The 19,186-nt window shown below is 41.2% G+C and overlaps 2 protein-coding genes across 2 annotated transcripts in view; one reads left to right on the top strand and one right to left on the bottom strand.

The window, feature by feature from the left end:
* Window positions 1–481, top strand: part of lrrc40 (leucine rich repeat containing 40) — a 29,832-nt gene extending 29,351 nt beyond the window's left edge. The window contains exon 15 of the mRNA XM_075484953.1: window positions 98–481. Coding sequence (XP_075341068.1) covers window positions 98–203 — 106 coding nt within the window. The 3' untranslated portion in view covers window positions 204–481. The remainder of the gene's footprint in view (window positions 1–97) is intronic.
* Window positions 482–6,884: 6,403 nt separating this feature from the next.
* Window positions 6,885–17,058, bottom strand: phb2b (prohibitin 2b). The gene is made up of 10 exons (XM_075484952.1): window positions 16,952–17,058; window positions 14,471–14,603; window positions 12,783–12,867; window positions 11,806–11,885; window positions 9,744–9,928; window positions 9,477–9,606; window positions 8,761–8,864; window positions 7,460–7,537; window positions 7,266–7,345; window positions 6,885–7,117 (listed from the first exon to the last, which is right to left on the bottom strand). Exons 1-10 carry the CDS (start codon window positions 16,970–16,972, stop codon window positions 7,093–7,095), a joined length of 921 nt encoding a protein of 306 aa, XP_075341067.1. The 5' UTR covers window positions 16,973–17,058; the 3' UTR covers window positions 6,885–7,092.
* Window positions 17,059–19,186: the final 2,128 nt, after the last annotated feature.

Raw genomic sequence — 19,186 nt, 5'->3', positions numbered from 1 at the left:
CAAAAGGGAAAATTTTAAATTTGAATTCATGAATCATTGTAAAATCAGGGTGAAATTTCTTCTCATGTGAGGATGTTGAATATGTGTTGGCCCTCAGGTCTCTCAGTTTGGAGGGGAATCCTTTCCGCGCACCCAGAGCTGCCATTGTGGCCAAAGGAACTGACGCAGTGCTGGAGTACCTTCGCAGCCGTATACCGACATGAACCCTTAACCCATCTGAGAGTGATTCACAATCGTTATGAACAAAATGTTTTACTTATCAGACATTACAGGTGAATTTATTTGTCCAACGTTAAAAGTTCACACTTAATGTCGTCTTTGCCATTGGATATAGTTTTCTTTGAAAAGTTGTTGAGGAAAAAATGAAAGCATTGCAGTTTCAGCTTCAGTCCTCTGGAAAATCATATCCAACCTAATGCCTACATGTGTGATTTATACCAACTTAGAAAAGCATTTGTCTTAATAAAGTTGTTGCTAACAATTGTCTGTAGCGAGTCATGTGAATGCTGCATAATGAAAAAACATGAATTGGAAGGCCGTTGGTTCGACTGTTGGCTTCACCCGATCACATGTCAAAGTGTTCTGGTGTACGAAACGCTATTTAAGTACATTCAATTGACCATATGTATGTATACATATATATATATACACAATATATTTCCAAAAGTATTCACTCACCAATCCAAATAATATAATGTCGTTGTTTCAATCACTTGCATGGCCACAGCTGTATAAATTGAAGCACCTTGGCATGCAGACTGCTTCTATAAACATTTGTGAAAGAATGGGTCACTCTCAGGAGCTCAGTGAATTCCAGCATGGTACCGTGGTAGGATGCCACCTGTGCAACAAGTCAGGTCATGAAATTTCCTCACTAATAAATATTACACAGTCAACTGTCAGTGGTATTATAATAAAGTGGAAGCGATTGGGAATGACAGCAACCCAGCCACGAAGTGGTAGGGCAAGGTATAGCCTAATGACAGCAGGGTTACTTTGTTGAAAGAGTTTGGGGATTGCCCCTTCCTGTTCCAACATGCCTGCGCACCAGTGCACAAAGCAAGGTCCATAAAGACATGGATGAGAGAGTTTGGTGTGGAAGAACTTGACTGACCTGCACAGAGTCCTGACCTCAACCCGATAGAACACCTTTGGGATGAATTAGAGCGGAGACTGTGAGCCAGGCCTTCTGTCCAACATCAGTGTCTGACCTACACGTACATACAGTGGCTTGCAAAAGTATTCATACCCCTTGAATTTTTCCACATTTTGTCATGTTACGACCACAAACATAAATATATTTTTATTGAAATTTTATGTGAAAGACCAACACAAAATGGCACACAATTGTGAAGTACAAGGAAAATTATCCATCCATCCATTTTCTATATCCGCTTAATCCAGTAGGGTCGCGGGGGAGCTGGAGCTTATCCCAGCCATCATTGGGCGAGAGGCAGGTACACCCTGGACAGGTCGCCAGTCCATCACAGACACAAACAAGACAAACGACCACACACTCACTCCTACAATTATTTCGAGTCACCAATTAACCTAACATGCATGCTTTTGGACGGTGGGAGCCGGGAGCCAGAGTACCTGGAGAGAACCCACGCATACACAGGGAGAACATGCAAACTCCACACAGAAAGGCCGAAGAGATTTGTTTGGGCCAAGAAACAAGGAATGGAGATTAGACCAGTGGAAATCTGTGCTTTGGTCTGATGAGTCCAAATATGAGATCTTTGGTTCCATCCCGCCGTGTCTTCGGGGTGCCGAAAAGGTGAACGGATGGTCTCTACATGCAGGAGGAGGTGTGATGGTGCTTTGCTGGTGACACTGTTGGGGATTTATTCAAAATTGAAGGTACACTGAACCAGCATGGCTGCCACAGCATCCTACAGCAACATGCCATTCCATCCGGTTTGCGTTTAGTTGGACAAAGGACAATGACCCCAAACACACCTCCAGGCTTTGTAAGGGCTATTTGACCAAGAAGAAGAGTGATGGAGAGCTGCGCCAGATGATGTGGCCTCCACAGTCACCTGACCTAAACCCAATCGAGACGGTTTGGGATGAGATGGACCAAGAGTGAAGGCAAAAGGGCCAACAAGTGCTCAGTCAAGCACTTGTCATAACCTCAATAATCAATAGAAAAGACTTTGATGGCTATTACAACAACCAAACGCTTCCTATAATTGCTGAGCAGCTTTTTGCATGTCTCCACTGGTATTTTTGTCCATTCATCTTTAGCAATGAGCTCTAACGCTTTCAGGTTGGGGGGTCTCTTCACCGTCACACTGATCTTTAGCTACCTCCACAGATTCTCAATCGGATTCAAGTCAGGACTCTCGCTGGGCCACTGCAAAACGTTAATGTTTTTGTCCGCTAACCTTTTCTTCACTACTTTTGCTGTGTGTTTTGGGTCGTTGTCGTGTTGAAATGTTCCATGGTCCATTGGCTGAAAAACACCTCCAAAGCATTAGGTTCGCACCACCATGTTTGACAGTGGGGATGGTATTCTTAGGGTTGAAGGCTTCTTTCTCTTTTTTTTTTTTTTTTTACACCAAATGAAGGATACATCATTGGGGCCAAACAATTACATTTTTGTTTCATCTGACCATAAAACAGAAGACCAGAAGTCTTCTTCTTTGTCCAGATGAGCATTTGCAAAGGCCAAGCGGGCTTTTGTGTGCCTTATCTGGAGAAGTGGCGTCCTCCTTGGTCTGCGTCCGTGGAACCCAAAAGTGTGCAGTGTCCATTGGACTGTCTGCCTTGAGACGTTGCCACCAGCAGAGCCCAGATTCACCAGGACGGCCTTGGTGGTGATCCTTGGATTCATTTTCACCTCTCTCACTATCCTCCTGGCCAGCACAGGTGTCACTTTTGGCATCCGACCACATCCTCTGAGATTTTCCACAATGCGGAACGGCTTGTATTTTTCACTGTAGCCACTTTAACTTGAAAACATTTACATTTGGCTTTCTACTTTTTACTTCAGATACACTAATATATGCTCCCAACAACAACATTTTTTTTTTATCCATAGTATATCCCTTTTAACTAGGCAGTGGCAATCATATCCACACAGTTGGGGCAAAGTGTATCAATTAGCAATGATAACTGAATAAACTGTACAAAAATCTGTTATAAAACTAAGAGAACCCTCTGGCTTGGTTTCCAATTCAATTGAATTCAACTAAATTTTATTCATATAGTGCAAAATTACAACAAATGTCATCTCAAGGCACTCCAAAGATACAATTTAATTCAAGCCAATTCAATTCAATTCAATTCAGTTTATTCATATAGCAACATCTGGTTTCATAGATAAGTACAGCTGAGTATCATCAGCATAGCAATGGAAATTTATGCCATGCTGTCTAATAATGTTACCTAATGGAAGCATGTATAAAGTGAAAAGAATCGGTCCAAGCACAGAACCCTGAGGAACTCCCTGACTTACTCTGGTTTGTGAGGAAGATTCTTCATTTACAATAACAAACTGAAATCTATCAGATAAATATGACTTAAACCAGCCTAATGCAGTTCCTTTAATCCCAATAACATGTTCAAGTCTCTGTAACAGAATGCTGTGATTGATCGTATCAAATGCAACACTAAAAGTCTGAGGTACATATCCTGTCAACAAAGACAGATTGATCAAATCCAATATGGAAGTGTTGATTAAGGGGAAAACCTCTTTGAACAGTCTGGTTGGGATTGGGTCTAAAACACAAGTTGATGGTTTAGAAGAGACTATTGCTGCTGTTAGTTCAGAGAGATCAACTGGGCAGAAGCCGTCTAAATACAAATCAGGTTCTAAAGATACTTCTAAAGCTGCTGTACTTGATGATACATCAGTGATAATAGTGGGAAGGACTCCATCAATCTTCTCTCTGATAGAAACAATTTTATTGATAAAGAATCTCATGAAATCATCACTGCTGAGACTTAAAGGAATACCTGGCTCAGCAGAGCTCGGACTCTTTGTCAGCCTGGCTACAGTGCTGAAAAGAAACCTGGGATTGTTCTTATTCTCTTCTATCAATGATGAATAATAAGCAGTTCTAGCTTTATGAAGGGCTTTGTTATATGTTATTAGACTATTTTTCCAGACTAATTGAGACTCTTCTAAATTAGAGGAACACCACTGTCTCTCCAGCTTTCTTGCAGCCCGCTTTAAAGCAGCTGTGAATAATACCAAGGAGCCAACCTCTTCTGACTGATTACCTTCCTTTTCAGAGGGTCAGCAGTATCCAATGTTGTATGCATGGAAGTCATTTTCTTTGACATTAATGCTCAAATTGTCTTTCTTTGAAAGTATTTCTATGTTGAAACAGCCACAATTCAAACAACACAAGACTGGAAAAGGCATTTTAAAAAAGCGGACATTTTAAGTATGTATGTGTAGTACATTTAAAGTAATCCTACCCAATTATATGCTTGAAATGGATCAAGATGAAAATAAAATCAGTAATTGATCGATTAAATTGGTAACTCTAAATAAACAGAAAAATTATTCCATCTCAATTATTCAATAAAGTTGAATAGTATATGGGACTGTGTTTCTATACTTAAAGATCTATTTAAAGAACCTTCAAATGATCTTAGTTTGAAAGTACAGAGTTATAAAAGTACACAAGATTAGTCAGAAGGAGGGTCACTTGGGACTGCTGAGGAAGGTGGCAGCACACTCGGAGAGCTCCAGAAAACCTCCAACTAATTCAATACATTTAAAAGCATCCACATTGCTATTGGTGGAAACTTTGGGGTTCTCAACTGGTAAAGTACCGCGGTCAAAATTTTTCCTGTCAAAATGTTTGACAACAGTAGATCATATTTTTTCAAAGGTGCGGGAACAAGGAGCAAGCAAGAAGCAACGTGCCTCACCAACAGGGACACCGTAAGATAAATCCCACCAAACAAGCAAAAAGCTCCACTGGAAGGGATGAAAACAACGATATGAAGATGATACGGGAACATAAATGCAACGCTGTAACTGGTAGCAGCGGACATCTCGGATAAAGAGTCAACAAAAGAGTTGGAAGATGGTGTTGACATCATACATTTTTCATTTCTTATGTAGAGGATGTTAATGCAAAGATGGAGATACACAGACAAACGTGAGAGATTTGAGACATTATGGACAAAGTGGAAATCTAGAAAACTGAAGCCAGAGGAATAACAATAGATGTGTGGGACTGGAAGTAAGTAAAGAGCAAAGTTATAAAGTGATACAATATGTGGTGTAAAATAATAATATTATTTGTTAGCCTGTCCAAGGCGTGCCCTGCCTTTTGCCCAATGACAGCTGGGATAGGCTCCAGCCCCCCCACTATTCTTTTGTTTCCCTGTTGCTGAGAGGCCTTTAATAACTGTTGAGCCCCACACTGTTAAAGTTGATCAACACCTTTAGGGTGCTCCTATTTTATTCTTTTTGAGTGTCTTTTCTTTTCAGAGGCTGAGAGCTCGATGTGGGAGCGTTTTCGCCATTGCACTTGCTGCTTTGGGGGGCACTATTGTGCGTGATGCACATGTGAATTAGGGTGATTCTTAAGATGCCTCCCTGCAGGTAAGCCTCAGCTGTATTTTGTTTATTTTGAATTTTCTTTTAATAAATATTTGCACTTGAACACACTGCAAAAACAACCTTCAGCTTCTAACTATGACTTTGTACATGTATGCATTTATTAAGCATTTAAGATTTATGCACCGAACAATAACAGTCACATTAACTTATTGTGACTGTTATTGTTCACAAGCCTGAACAGCCAATCAGAGTAATCTCTCTCTCACTGACAAACCTGACAGAAATGTAATATGACACATCGGCTGGGAAAAAAAGCCCTGACGGAATTCGATAAGACAAGAGACAGTTGTTCCAGGAGGCCGATTGTCGGCTTGGTGTTTATGAGCCCTTAAATTTGGTTTTAAAAAAAACTTACCTCCAACAATGATCTGCAAAATGGGGCTCATAAATTCAGGGGAATAATCACATTCTTGAAAAATATGAACATGACTGTCTCGTCATATTCAACAGTGTGTGTGAGCATGGAAACACTGACCAACTTCTTGTCTAGCCTTGATACCATAAATTAAATTTCTGGAAAAATCTGTAGATTTTTTTCTTTTTAAAAACTCAACAGCTCTGTTTAATAAACTGTGACGGTATGTGGTAGATAAGATTTACCCGAGGAAGTCCACTCCTAACAGCGGGATTCTAAGAACAAATAAACGAATGAGATGTAGGCTTCTCTGCAGATAAATCAGGTTATAACAACACCAACAACGGTGGCTGCATAATTCAGCCTTACGGTTTGCATTGATAGGGATTATTGAAGATCTGTAATGTCAGCTCCTCTAAGCTGAAAGAATGGAGCCCATTTCATCTGAACAGTTTCTAATTAAATGTGTGGAGAGCACAAAAGAAGTTGGCAAGTAAATTCAACTAAGAGGTGAACACAGCAGTGGAATCTGACATTAAAAGTACAACCCCACCTGAGAGAAAATTATCTAAATTCTTAAAACGACTTATTTGCAAAAAATGTCTTGAAAAAGACCCCCCCAAAAAACTGGATGTGCCAGATCCTACACTTTGTTTAATATATACTATTAATTTTTTTAGGCTTTTTTTATGCCTTTAATGATAGGACAGTGTGAGAGAGACAGGAAGCAGGGGGCAGAGAGATGGGGAAGACACGCAGCAAAGGGCCGCTTGGTGCGGTTGTCGAACCGTGGCCCGCTGCATCGAGGACTAAGCCTCTGTACATGGGGCGGCTGCTTAACCCACTACGCCACCGACCGCCCCAATATATACTATTAATTTGACAAAAGTGTTACTGATTTATTGGATGTGGAGATGAAAACACTGAAACAGGGTAAGAAACTGTATAACATTGTTTAATTCCTCTACAAATGATAAAGGGACGTACTTCAAAGATAACAAAGACCTGCCTAAATTGCATTCCTTTCTTGTACACAGTCCAGTCCCACTTGTCCACAGTCATATGTTTATTGTCAATGCCACAAGCCAGATAAGGACTGTTCATTGAAGCAGATCATGGTCACAGGTTTCCCTTGTTGTACTCTTCTTCACTTCTTCTGGGCACTTGACAAGCTGAAAAACAACAGAGCACATTAGCATGCACCGCTACATAAGGCACAGTAGATGATCTTCAGTTTTAGCCTCGTTACTGTCAACAAAGGTCCCAAGGCATGCTTCTCAATGTTTATTTATATTTATATATGTGTGGGTGAAAACCTACTTGTCGAAAAATGACTGATCTTGTAGGTTCAGAACCAAACTGTCAGCATTAAGGTACACCTTGTTCTGAGATGATGCCACCTGGAAGCAGAAACCACCATCAGCATTAATCATCATCACCACTGACGGGGGAGAAATTCCCTTCCAATTTTAGTAAAAAATAAATGAGGTCACATTAGAAACAGTAGTACTGACCGTCTTGGCGATGTTCTGTGCTGCTCTGATTCTCCTCAGCTTCAGGTAACCGGGGTTCTTAGTCACTGCTTGGCCCAACTGACACAAAAACAGTTTTTCTTTATTCAAATTGTTCATTTTCAAACAACATGACCAGAAATGCAGTCAACAGTGTGCGTTGTACACCTCTCTTTAGACAGTCCCACCCCACCTTATCTAATAGGACTGCAGTATCAGATGGAGTGGGATCGTGGAGGATATCAACACAGTGTTGTTTATAAGAGAAAGAGTGTCTCTGTTGAACAAAGCTTGGTTTGACCATCAGACAGAATTGAGGGTAGAGCAGTTTCTAAATGGCAAGCCAACATCTTTGAGAGGATTTTACTGTCCACATTTAACAGTGACATTGGGCAAAATGAACTGCGCTCTAAAGGATTTTTATCCTTTTAAGGAATCCGTGTTATGGTTGTCATTGATCTCCAAATGATCTACGTGCTATGTCCTCGGTTTGCAACTTCTCCTTTCCCGGTCATTTCACCGATTTCGTACATTCTGCTCTAGTTTTACTCGTTATATTTTCTATGAGCCTTGTTGATAGAGAATTAACTCAGTCTTAAGGAATTTTTTTTTTTAAGTAGAGTGTTAAATGGGAAGAGAGTACATTCTGTATTCAACTTAAGAATATCGTTTGTTAAATGTCCAAGTATTACATTACACAGTTTGTAATGATTCTTATACAAGTGAGTGGTACATCCCTGGAGTCTGATTGACTTCAAGGTTATTTCCGTTGAAGGAAACAGCAAAACTCCTTAGAAAGCAATAAGGAGATGAGGGTCCTGGGATGATGGTATGGATAGTCACTACCAGGGCATGATCTGAGATAACGATGGCCTGATATTCAAACTTATTCACTAGAGGAAGAAGTCACTTATCCAAGAAGAGGTTATGTATGCAACAATATGTCCCACATACAGGTGAAAAAAAAAGTTGCAGTGATTCTGAAAGCGCCACACATCAGACATTCCATTTGTAGAAAGAAACGACTCTATGACGAGCTCTGCCCTGCATACGGTTGTAGATTTGTGTCAGCATGTAATATGTACAGCATTGATTACCCAAGGATCTAGCCAATTTAAAAGGAAGGCACTTTTGTGACATTGAAAATTTGACAATTTTGCCTGAATAACTCATAAACCTCTCTTTGTTGTACACCCCCGAGTTTTTTTCACCGTTAGACGAGTTTAATAAAGACTATAAATGGTAAAGTTCACTCAGATTAGGGTTCGGAGATGAAACATTGCTGTTCCATCACCGTCGGTTACCATTTTAGCAGCTTCAGCCTCTCCCTCAGCCTGGATGATCTTCTGCCTTTGATCCTGTTTGGCTTTCTCCACATAGAACTGGGCTCTCTGGGCCTCTTGCTGGGCTAAAAACAAATGCACATATGTATTATCACTGATAATGGTCTTTTTAACACAATTCAATACATTTTCCAATGCTTTGCCTTGTCTAGGTTGGCAGCTTTTGTTAATAACAACTGTAAATAACATTAGAATAGAGGGGAAATTCAAATTAGTCAAGTAGCTCAACATTTTTTTTAATATTTACAAAGATTGTATTAACAACAATAATAATACCACCTCTATAATAATAGTTAACAGTTAATACCATTAACTGATGACTTAAGATACAATTGCAAGCTACTTATTATAAAGACGCAACATGAGGCCACTGGTCAGCAAGTGGAAACACAGGCCTTATTAAACAGAGCAATGCTGTACATAGTGTTCAGGTCAAACTAAATTGGAACAAAAGTGATTAACCTTATGAACAACATTGATGCGAGTTCCACAAAGCTGATTTGTTTAATTGCCTCGTTCGAGTGTCTGTTAATCAACCACTTTCCTTTAAGTGTCAAACTTAACAGAATATAAAATAAAATCTAAAATAAATACCAGATTTTGGTATTTGTTTTAGGTTCTGTAAAGGTTGGCCAGGATGATCCATTGTATGCCGACGGCAGTGTTTTGAGCCTTACCAACTTGCTTGGCCTCCACAGCAGCAGTGTACTGGCTGCTGAAGCTCAGCTCAGTGATGGCCACATCATCAAGAATAATGTTGAAGTCTTTGGCCCTGTCAAAAAGCTCCCGACGCACCAGCAGAGACACCTACACAATACAGAACAGTGTGAGCTGTGGTTCATAATGTCATGAAAAGGAGTTGGCGCTTTAACAGTTGATCAATACATGAATTTATTAGGATTATCGATTATATATTGAATAAATACTAGAATCAGTCCAGGCACCTGTGCTCTCTGTGTGATGAGCTGCGAGGCATTGAACTTTGCCACCACAGACTTGAGGACCTCATTGACAATAGAAGGCAGAACTCGCTCATCGTAGTCTTTCCCCAGCTGTTGGTACATGAGCGGCAAATTGGACGCCATGGGTCTGGACAACACTCGCACTGCTATATTCACCATCTGCAGATCTACAAACACATACAAATTCTTAGATTTTTGTTCTGTTGTCGTATTAAAGAAACAACTTTTTTCTTATTTTTCTGTGCACACGACAGCTGCCACATCTAGATGGTGCGTTTGTAGCTCAGTAAATAAAAGTGCCCCAACAGATGGATGCAAAGCAGATTGTACTCTCCACGTCAGACTAATAAAAGATATGCAACATTAAGGTACAGACCGTGAAGGACCTAAGTTTCCTTAAGAAGTACAGTCCGTTATGTACTTTCCTTGAAGACAGCCTCAGTGTCGCATTTCCAGTCCGGTCTGCTGTCCAGGCATCTGTAATCCTCAACCACTTCCACTTTCTTCACCTAGGGTGATAGTTTATTCCTGGTCCTCCTAAACCTCACAATAATCTATTTTGTTTTGTTTTTGTTCAAGATGAGTTGATTGTTCTCACACCATGCCACGATGTGATTGAGCAGTTCCCTGTACTCAGCCCATCCCTGATACACCCAACAGCAACAGTCTGGGGCATACAGAGTGAAGGGAAACTGTGGGAGTACAGTCCCCTGCGGTGCTCATGTGCTGCTGACCACCACCTCAGACACACAACCCTTCAGTCTGTCAGGTAGTCAATAATCCAGGTGGTTGTGGTGGTATCCACCTGGAACTTCCTAAATAACAGTACAGGCTGAAGTCTACTGAAAGCACCGGGGAAAATCAAAGAACAGGATCCTCACAGTGCTGCCTAATTTGTACAAATGAGAGTGGGCTCGCCGAAGCAGGTAGATGATGGCATCTTCAGCACCAACCCCAGGATGATGAGCAAACTGGAGGTCCTGAAAGGTTTTCACTTGCTTATTTAAGTGACACAATAATAGTCTCACCATAACTTTCATGACGTGGGATGTTAGAGCATGTTAGGCTGACACCATACAGATGTGCAGTCTTGTTCTGGTTCATTCTCCAGCTGTTTCTTCACCTGACTGCTGAAGACAGACAGCCTGGATGGGAGGCAGAGAAGGTCTCAGTGTGTCCTGATGTGTAGGGAGATATCGGTGAGGATGTGCCAATTTCCATGACTGAGATGGAGGGTGACATTATGGACATAATCTCCTCTGAAGAATCTTGTTCATGTTCAGCAGCTTTTTCAGGTCACGCATGATGCAGGCATATGATAGTACTGACACAGAAGCTGTTACAGTCCGTTACATGCTCCATATTACATCTCTATACTCTGTGGTTTACAGAGTCCAATACAGTATGCAACCTCAAAGCACCCTGCAGAGTTTCTTTGGCCTCCTGTGACCTAACCTGGTTCTCACGCAGATGGATGTTTCTCATCCATCTGGAATTTTGTCGGTTGCCTAGCTGTTCTCTGCTGTGAGTAGGCGGGGATTGTATTCAAAAACCTCTCGAACCTGATTGGAGAATTCAATGTGTGTGTCACGTACTACTTCGACCAATCATATCGAAAGCGGACGTGACGAGTTGGAGCGCGACCAGTCTTTCGGTCTGTGGTGGAAAATAAACAAAACACCATAGCAAAACACAACAGCAGCGAGCAAAGCAGGAGCCTAGCAGCAGCTAATCGTCCGGCAATGGCTGTGTTTGACTGTGTTCGTTGTCGCGCCGGATGCTACGTCATACCTGTTAACACCCCGCCACACGATTATGATTGGCCCGGTTATGGGGTAACCGAAGACTTCGGGCTCAACAAGGCGCCCAGACCCTCGTGCGAGCTCACGAAGTGTAACGAAGATGCACGAAGCACGAAGGGTCTGCGTGAGAGCCAGGCTACCTGTGACCACCTCCTTGTATTCATTTAGATCACAGGTACACAACAACACTAAACAATGAAAACAACAGCTGAGTAAGATTGTGTTGTGTGTGAATGTTTTACCTTTGCTGCCAGTCAAAGATGAGATCTTCCTGGGTTTAGCTCTTATATCATAGATGATAGGGTACTGGAACCATGGAATCCTACAACATAGAATTTCATGTCAAGGCACAGGCAGTCAAACTTATTTACACAAAGAAACTCTCAAAATGCACCACAGCTTACACCTTTACAAAAGATGCTTTAAATCAGTGGTTCTCAAAGTGTGGGGCGCGCCAGAGCACTTCATGGGAGGCGCGAAAGAAAAGGAAACCATTTTGGCGAGCTAATTTATCTGAGGGGCATGGATCGATTTGTGGTACACAATGTGAGAGAAAAGATGTTCAAACTAATCATGCACAAACATCTATAACAACCAATGAAGAGACAGGAAATTCAACTTTAACAAATGGAGAGACAACCCCCTCACCGTTTTCAATACATTCAGTTGGAGAGACCTTTAATGTCCCTTGCACAGAGTCTCTTACAAAGTTTTAACCAAGCACTCGATACTATTGCTAGTTACGATAGTTTCCCTATAAACCAAGAACTCCATGAAATCTATGGTTGCTAAACCTGTATATGTCATTTAGAGATGTAATACCATGTTTTGTCAGAAGGTGCCCCACTCGCTCAGTATCTCACAGTGGGTCTACATGATGAGATTAATTCGATTATAGCTATAGTTGGATTATGCTCCTTATTTGAGAATGAGTCTCAATGAGTCGTTAGTATAATTAGTGGTATCCAGCTCTCTCCGAACCTAGCATGAATGTGGGTGTCATTAGTGACAATTGTTTTTTTAGGAAAAATTATTGGTGATTTGCTACAATATCAATGATCATTGAATCATAAAATGCTTACAAACCATCAAATTACAAGAATCTCAGCTTTCCAATGATATGTTTCATGTGTGACTATTCACAACACTTATTTGCACAGTGAAACTGTAGAAAACAGATGACATTCAAAAGGGCCAAAAATTGATTAATTCAATCTACCTGAAATGCAGCCCCTCTGCCAGAATAGTGTCCATCTGCATCCCTCCAATCCTGTTGAAGACGATGGCTCTTTGACCACCTTCCACTGTTCTCACACACGCACACACACACACACACACACACACACTTCGGTAAGCTATCATGAATGGCACATTTATTGTTTAACAGATTCATGCTAATGAAGAATTTTTCTAAAGCCTTTTCAATTTGAAGTTGAGAAAAAGAAGTGAAGACAAACTGAAGATAATACTGCAAATGTTCACCAAGATAAGGGTGATCAGAGAGGTGGAAAACAAGGTAGAGCAAAGCCTGGTTTCTGTGCTGCACCTGCCTTTAAATGCTAATTGTGAAGCTGCACCTGCCATCATCTGCTGTTCAGCATAAACATGTTGAAGCCATCTGACGGCCTTCAAGTCCAATTTGTTCATTAGTGGTGCAACTGTGGTTCAGCTTGGTGGAGTTCGAAATGTGACTGTTCTGGCTAAGTCAGACCACAGTTAAATCTAACAAACACAGAATAACTACAACAGAGTTCAGTGGCAAAAAAATAAATAAATTAAAAAAAATCAGCACAGTTACATCTGTTGATCTACAGTTGCCGGTTGACCTAGCCGTCCCTGTCCTAGTACAAATGAGAGGGAAGGGAGTCGAGTTATTGACTGAAGTATGTCTGAGGCTGCGAAGCTGTGGACTGTGGGAGAAAAACGCTCAAGACATTCTGCTGCTTCTAACCTCCTCTGTTGGAGATCATGGTACATGGAATGAATTCTCTGCACGGATGTCGTCTTTGAGTGACTTAAATGGTGATTTTGCTTATAAAATCAGGATTTTGTTAGAGCAGAGCGACAGTCTGGAAATGCTTTGTGAGTTGACACGTAGTCCTAATGGAAAAATATGTGAATGAGAGCGGCTTTATAGGGAATTCAGCTGGATTAATATACACTTCCACTTTACTGTTTTTACTAAAAGATGCAGAAAGATGGAACTGTGGAGCATGAACAGAGCAGCTGGGACCGCCTGAGTGTAGTGGAGTGTTTGCATGCAGAAGGGATTGGACCCCCAACTGTAATATCTGGGTGTTAGTCCAGTTTAGGGAGGCTGCCTTTTGGTCTGATGAACACAATTTTTTTTTGTTTTTTATAGTCGTGTAAACTTCCTAAGTGACATTCAATCAGTGTTTGACAGAATAGATGTGACAACCTCTCAAGTTTACTGCAGACTTCTGAGAGCTAAATCAGAGCAAGATTAATAGCATTGCTGCATGTGTGTATTCAACTGTTTTAAGTGCAGTAAGTTCCCATTCCTTAAGACAGTGGTTCCCAAACTTTCTCTGCTGGGCCCCCCTTTGGTACATAAGAAAAGTTTTGCAAACAGAAATCAGAGGTCCGAGCTGGCAGATGGACATTGTCTTAGCAGTGAATGCAGCCAACATGACGCGTTACTGCAGGAAGCATTCAGTCACTGCTTGTTTTCTGACATCAGCTTGGTGTCTTCAGGGTCTTAAATGTCCTATTGGCACAAATTAATCACCCAAACCAAAGAATTTTCATTCCAATTCTCAAATTCAACATATTGGCTGCTATATGTGTAATCAGTACATTTTCTTCTGAACTCTGCACTAGTCTCTAAAGCTCACTGACTGGGTTCTAACAGAAAGCATAGCGTTATGGTATTTATCATGTGTTTACCTGTGTAGGTGGCTTCTTTAACGCCATATGCCAAAGCTCCAGCTCCAATTAGTAGTTTCAGTCCGAGTCCTGCCCCTTTGCCACCAGATGAAGACATCCGACCAGTCAGATCCCTCAGGTGCTGGATGAAGCGCTGCAGATTGTGTTTGTGTGAGCGTTGTAATGAGAGTGAGATCATGAGAGAAAGATAACCATCATAATCTTTGAGGAAAGAGTGACTTTAGAGGAATCTAAACTAAAAGGCAATTCATTGACACATCAGTATGGTGATAGAACTTAGCTGTGACAGTTAAGGCATTTATCAATCAAAAACAGAAAATAAAGCTGGTTACATTTTCTCCAGAGGAATTCCTCTACTTTCTTCTGTTCTAAAAATCAACGTTATCAATAGAATATTTTTAGATTTTGGTCAGCAGTCAGACAGCACAGATCACTGAACATGTTTTTTTTTTTTTTTACTTTACTTTTCGATGGGACTTGATTTTCCACCATGTTTCAGAGTTTCCATCAATGTTTTCTGACACACATTGATACAACACCTTAAAAAGTTGATGGATCTAGCAAAATTTGAAAAGCCCTGAACAATTTCTCACGTGCTTTAGGTGTTCTTTACTCTCACTAGAAAAGTGTTGTTGATCCATGTTTCATCTTAAATCTGTCCCAGATCAACAGTTGTCCTTTACAGTTTTTCTAATTATGCTTATCACAGCCATACATAACTTCATCTACCAGTCCACCTGCTCTGAGGCCAGATTTCCTTACATCAAATTGATGTACGGAAAACAAGCCTGCAGCACATTTTACATTTAGCAGCTTTTCAAAAGTTAATTTCCAGTTTTCTTTGCAACTGGATGGACACAGCTCCTGTTGCTTCTGTCTGTAAACACTTTACAGTTCAAGTGAGTTTGTGTTGTGGTAGACAAGCCGGTACCGCATAGGTGTGAGTGGTCAAATCTGTTGTTCACTTGTAAAACCCATTAGTGATGTCATGGAGATTAAAGCCATTCTTTTGACACAATTCACGAGGCGATAGTAAGAGATATACGAGCTTCACTCTGCAAAAAGCTTTATCTCTAATATGTGAGCAAAATTTGAAACCAGGCTTTATCCACCGCACATATTTCTGTTGGACAACCTTACTTTTGCATTTTTAAAAGGTACATTTTGTAAATGTGTTTTACAAAAAGTAATTGATGTACTTCAAGTATTAAACAAAGGGAGTTTCCAACTGATTTCAACCAATTTATCTACATTGTTTTCCCTTATGTTACATGTATGATCATATGTGCCTCACACTGTACTCCGTTCATGCTGTCCAGACTTTTTAAATGAGCTCAGCTAAAATCAGCTGAGGATATAAATTTAACATTAGCCATTTAAAGTTGCTTCAGGTACTTGCAATGAAGTCTGGGAGTTTTGAGGCCGTGTTTTACTACAAACAGCAGACTAATTGCAATTCATTCTCATCCTTAACGCTAGACCTAGGCTAGTTCTTGTGATCAGAATAAGGTCACCTTCACTTCTCCTTCTAAGATCTTGAAGAAGTTTCACCTCTTATCCAAAAGACCTCTTCGGTTCTAAACTAGATGGTGGGGAGTATCAGTTTATAAGCAGTTGAAAGGCCGTTAAGGCCCCTTGTGTCAGTGACCATCTGACCGATGTGTGGGTCCTTTAAGTCATTCTCACCTGTAAGTTCTTTACCTGTCTGAAAGAGCATGTTTCTGTCTCATGATCCAAGGTGTGAATGGAAGAGAACCTCCTCTGTTCAAAGATGGCCTTTCCAGGTTAACACACATGGCTTGATGTTTAAAATTATTTTGTTCTCAGTGTGTAAACTTCATCAGCAGCCCAGCCTTTCAGCCCAACACTCAATGAAAACAGGATTGTTTTAGTTTTAGGGAGGTCATATAGGCAGTGTGCTTATTAGTAATGAATGTATGCATCATGTGTAAAGAGAGCAATAAAGTTTAGCCCTATGAACGGGCCCTTCCTCTCAGTCCTCAGGGCTTACCTCGCTTATTACATACGAGTTTCTCTTTCCTAATTGTTGATGTGGTCTGTTGGGTCTGGCGGTAATAGTCTAGTTCTCCTTTAACCTGGCATTGGACACATAAATTAATGAAAGTCCCAGTCGGTGCTCTGGCTTGCACAGCAAACCGGGTGTCTTGCATGAGCGGAGCAGGTTATAACAGAAGTCATGGCGGACAGGTGAGCCGTCACACAGCTGCTGCTTGCCCCTCTCCTCTGCTGCTCACTGTGCCTCGCTAACAACTACTGCTGATTTGGAGGTTTATCAGAGTAAATGTGGGCAATTAGCAAAGTAGCTCAGTCAACTTGTGCGTCATGCTAACCTCGGTGCTATCTGTTGGCTGTTTAATTAACAGCGTTCTCGTTGACTCGCTACCACAGCTTGGTTAAGACAATGACATGAAAGCTTAATGTCACACAACTCCGTAAATAATTCCAGTTTAAAATACTTACATTAGGCTCCTTGCCCGTCATGTTGCTGCTTCACAAAATTCAAGGTCGACAGACAGTCCCTCTCCTCGTGTGCCGCAAAGCCTGCTGGGAGAGGTAGTTCATGTTCTCAGTCTTTCCGGCAGACCTCGCACAGTTTCAGGACATTGCTGCCTCCGCTTGGTGTAGAAATGTCATTGCTCCTTCTGCCTCCAGGCATTGTCATGCGTACGTCTACAGTTTGGATGAAGTCTTTCTTTGTGTTTGCGGCAGTGCTGCTTTTAACCATGATTCCATGATTAAACTCGTCTCTCCCTGACAGTACAGCTCTCCATGGACCTGAACATGGCCGCAGGATTAAGGGCTTTGCGAGGTTTCCCCAGGTTCAGGTGTATCGCTTCTTACCGGATTGCTCTGATATTTACCCGGTCAGCATGTCCGACCTCAGGTTCATTCAACATGTCTGAGCAGACCACCGGCTAAATACAGGTGCTGGCCAGTAAATTAGAATATCATCAAAATTGCATAAAAAAAAAAAGAGAAACTTGTACATTATATTCATGCATTGCACACAGACGGATGTATCTGAAATGTTTATTTCTTTTAATTTTGATATTTATAAGTGACAACTAATGAAAACTACAAATTCTGTATCTCAAAAAATTAGAATATTACTTAAGGCCAATGAAAAAAAAAAGTATTTTTTAGAAAAGTTGGCCTACTGATGAACATGAAAAGAATGAGCAGGTACAGCACTCAATACTTGGTCGGGGCTCCTTTTGCCTCAATTACTGCATTAATGCGGCGTGGCATGGAGTCGATCAGTGTGTGACACTGCTCAGGTGTTATGAGAGCCCAGGTTGCTCTGATAGTCGCCTTCAGCTCCTCTGCATTGTTGGGTTTAGCGAATTGCATCTTCCTCTTCACAATACCCCATAGATTTTCTATGGGGTTAAGGTCAGGCGAGTTTGCTGGCCAATCAAGGACAGGGATACCATGGTCCTTAAACCAGGTACTGGAGGTTTTGGCACTGTGTGGAGGTGCCAAGTCCTGTTGGAAAGTGAAATCTGAATCTCCATAAAGTTGGTCAGCAGCAGGAAGCATGAAGTGCTCTAAAACTTCCTGGTAGACGGCTGCATTGACCTTGGACCTCAGAAAACAGAGTGGGCCAACACCGGCAGATGACATGGCATCCCACACCATCACTGACGGTGGAAACTTTACACTGCACTTCATGCAACGTGGATTCTGTGCTTCTCCGCTCTTCCTCCAGACTCTGGGACCTTGATTTCCAAAGGAAGTGCAAAATTTACTCTCATCAGAGAACATAACTTTGGACCACTCAGCAGCAGTCCAGTCCTTTTTGTCCTTAGCCCAGGCGAGACGCTTCTTACGCTGTCTGTTGTTCAAGAGTGGCTTGACACAAGGGATGCGACAGCTGAAACCCATGTCTTTCATGCGTCTCTTCGTGGTGGTTCTTGAAGCGCTGACTCCAGCTGCAGTCCACTCTTTGTGAATCTCCCCCACATTCTTGAATGGGTTTTGTTTCACAATTCTCTCCAGGGTGTGGTTATCCCCATTGTTTGTACACTTTTTTCTACCACATTTCTTCCGTCCCTTCACCTGTCTATGAATGTGCTTGGACACAGAGCTCTGCGAACAGCCAGCCTCTTTAGCAACAACCATTTGTGTCTTGCCCTCCTTGTGCAAGATGTCAATGGTTGTCTTTTGGACAACTGTCAAGTCAGAAGTCTTCCCCATGATTGTGTAGCCTTCAGAACAAGACTGAGAGACCATTTAAAGGGCTTTGCAGGTGTTTTGAGTTAATCAGCTGATTAGTGTGGCACCAGGTGTCTTCTATATTGAACCTTTTCAAAATATTCTAATTTTTTGAGATACTGAATTTGGTGTTTTCATTAGCTTTCAGTAATAATAATCAAAACTAAAATGAATAAACACTTGAAATATATCAGTCTGTGTGGAAGGAAAGTATACAGTATACAAGTTTCACGTTTTGAGTGGAATTACTGAAATAATTCAACTATTTGATGATATTCTAATTTACTGGCCAGCACCTGTAGAAGTGACGACTCTTGGTACGACTACGTTTAGGATGATCAAATCCGCTTTATCTGGTATATTTGGGGAAAACAACTGTGGGTTTGATTTGTGAGGGGTTTTCTACACATACTTTATAAAAGAGATGATCTCTTGGTTCCATATTAACTTCAAAATGTGACTGTCACAACTCATGTCTGA

The sequence above is a fragment of the Odontesthes bonariensis genome, chromosome 15 (genome assembly GCF_027942865.1).
Source record: "Odontesthes bonariensis isolate fOdoBon6 chromosome 15, fOdoBon6.hap1, whole genome shotgun sequence".
Lineage (NCBI taxonomy): Eukaryota > Metazoa > Chordata > Actinopteri > Atheriniformes > Atherinopsidae > Odontesthes > Odontesthes bonariensis.
The sequence above is the reverse complement of the archived record's forward strand: the minus strand, read 5'-3'. Positions and strand labels throughout refer to the sequence as shown.

Coding starts and splice junctions, on each gene's coding strand:
- phb2b (XM_075484952.1), bottom strand. CDS start 16,972: ATGACGGGCAAGGAGCCTAAT. Junction 14,604..16,951: donor TGACGGGCAAGGAGCCTAAT/GTAAGTATTTTA, acceptor CACAATCTGCAG/CGCTTCATCCAGCACCTGAG. Junction 9,607..9,743: donor TCATCACACAGAGAGCACAG/GTGCCTGGACTG, acceptor TGTATTGTGTAG/GTGTCTCTGCTGGTGCGTCG.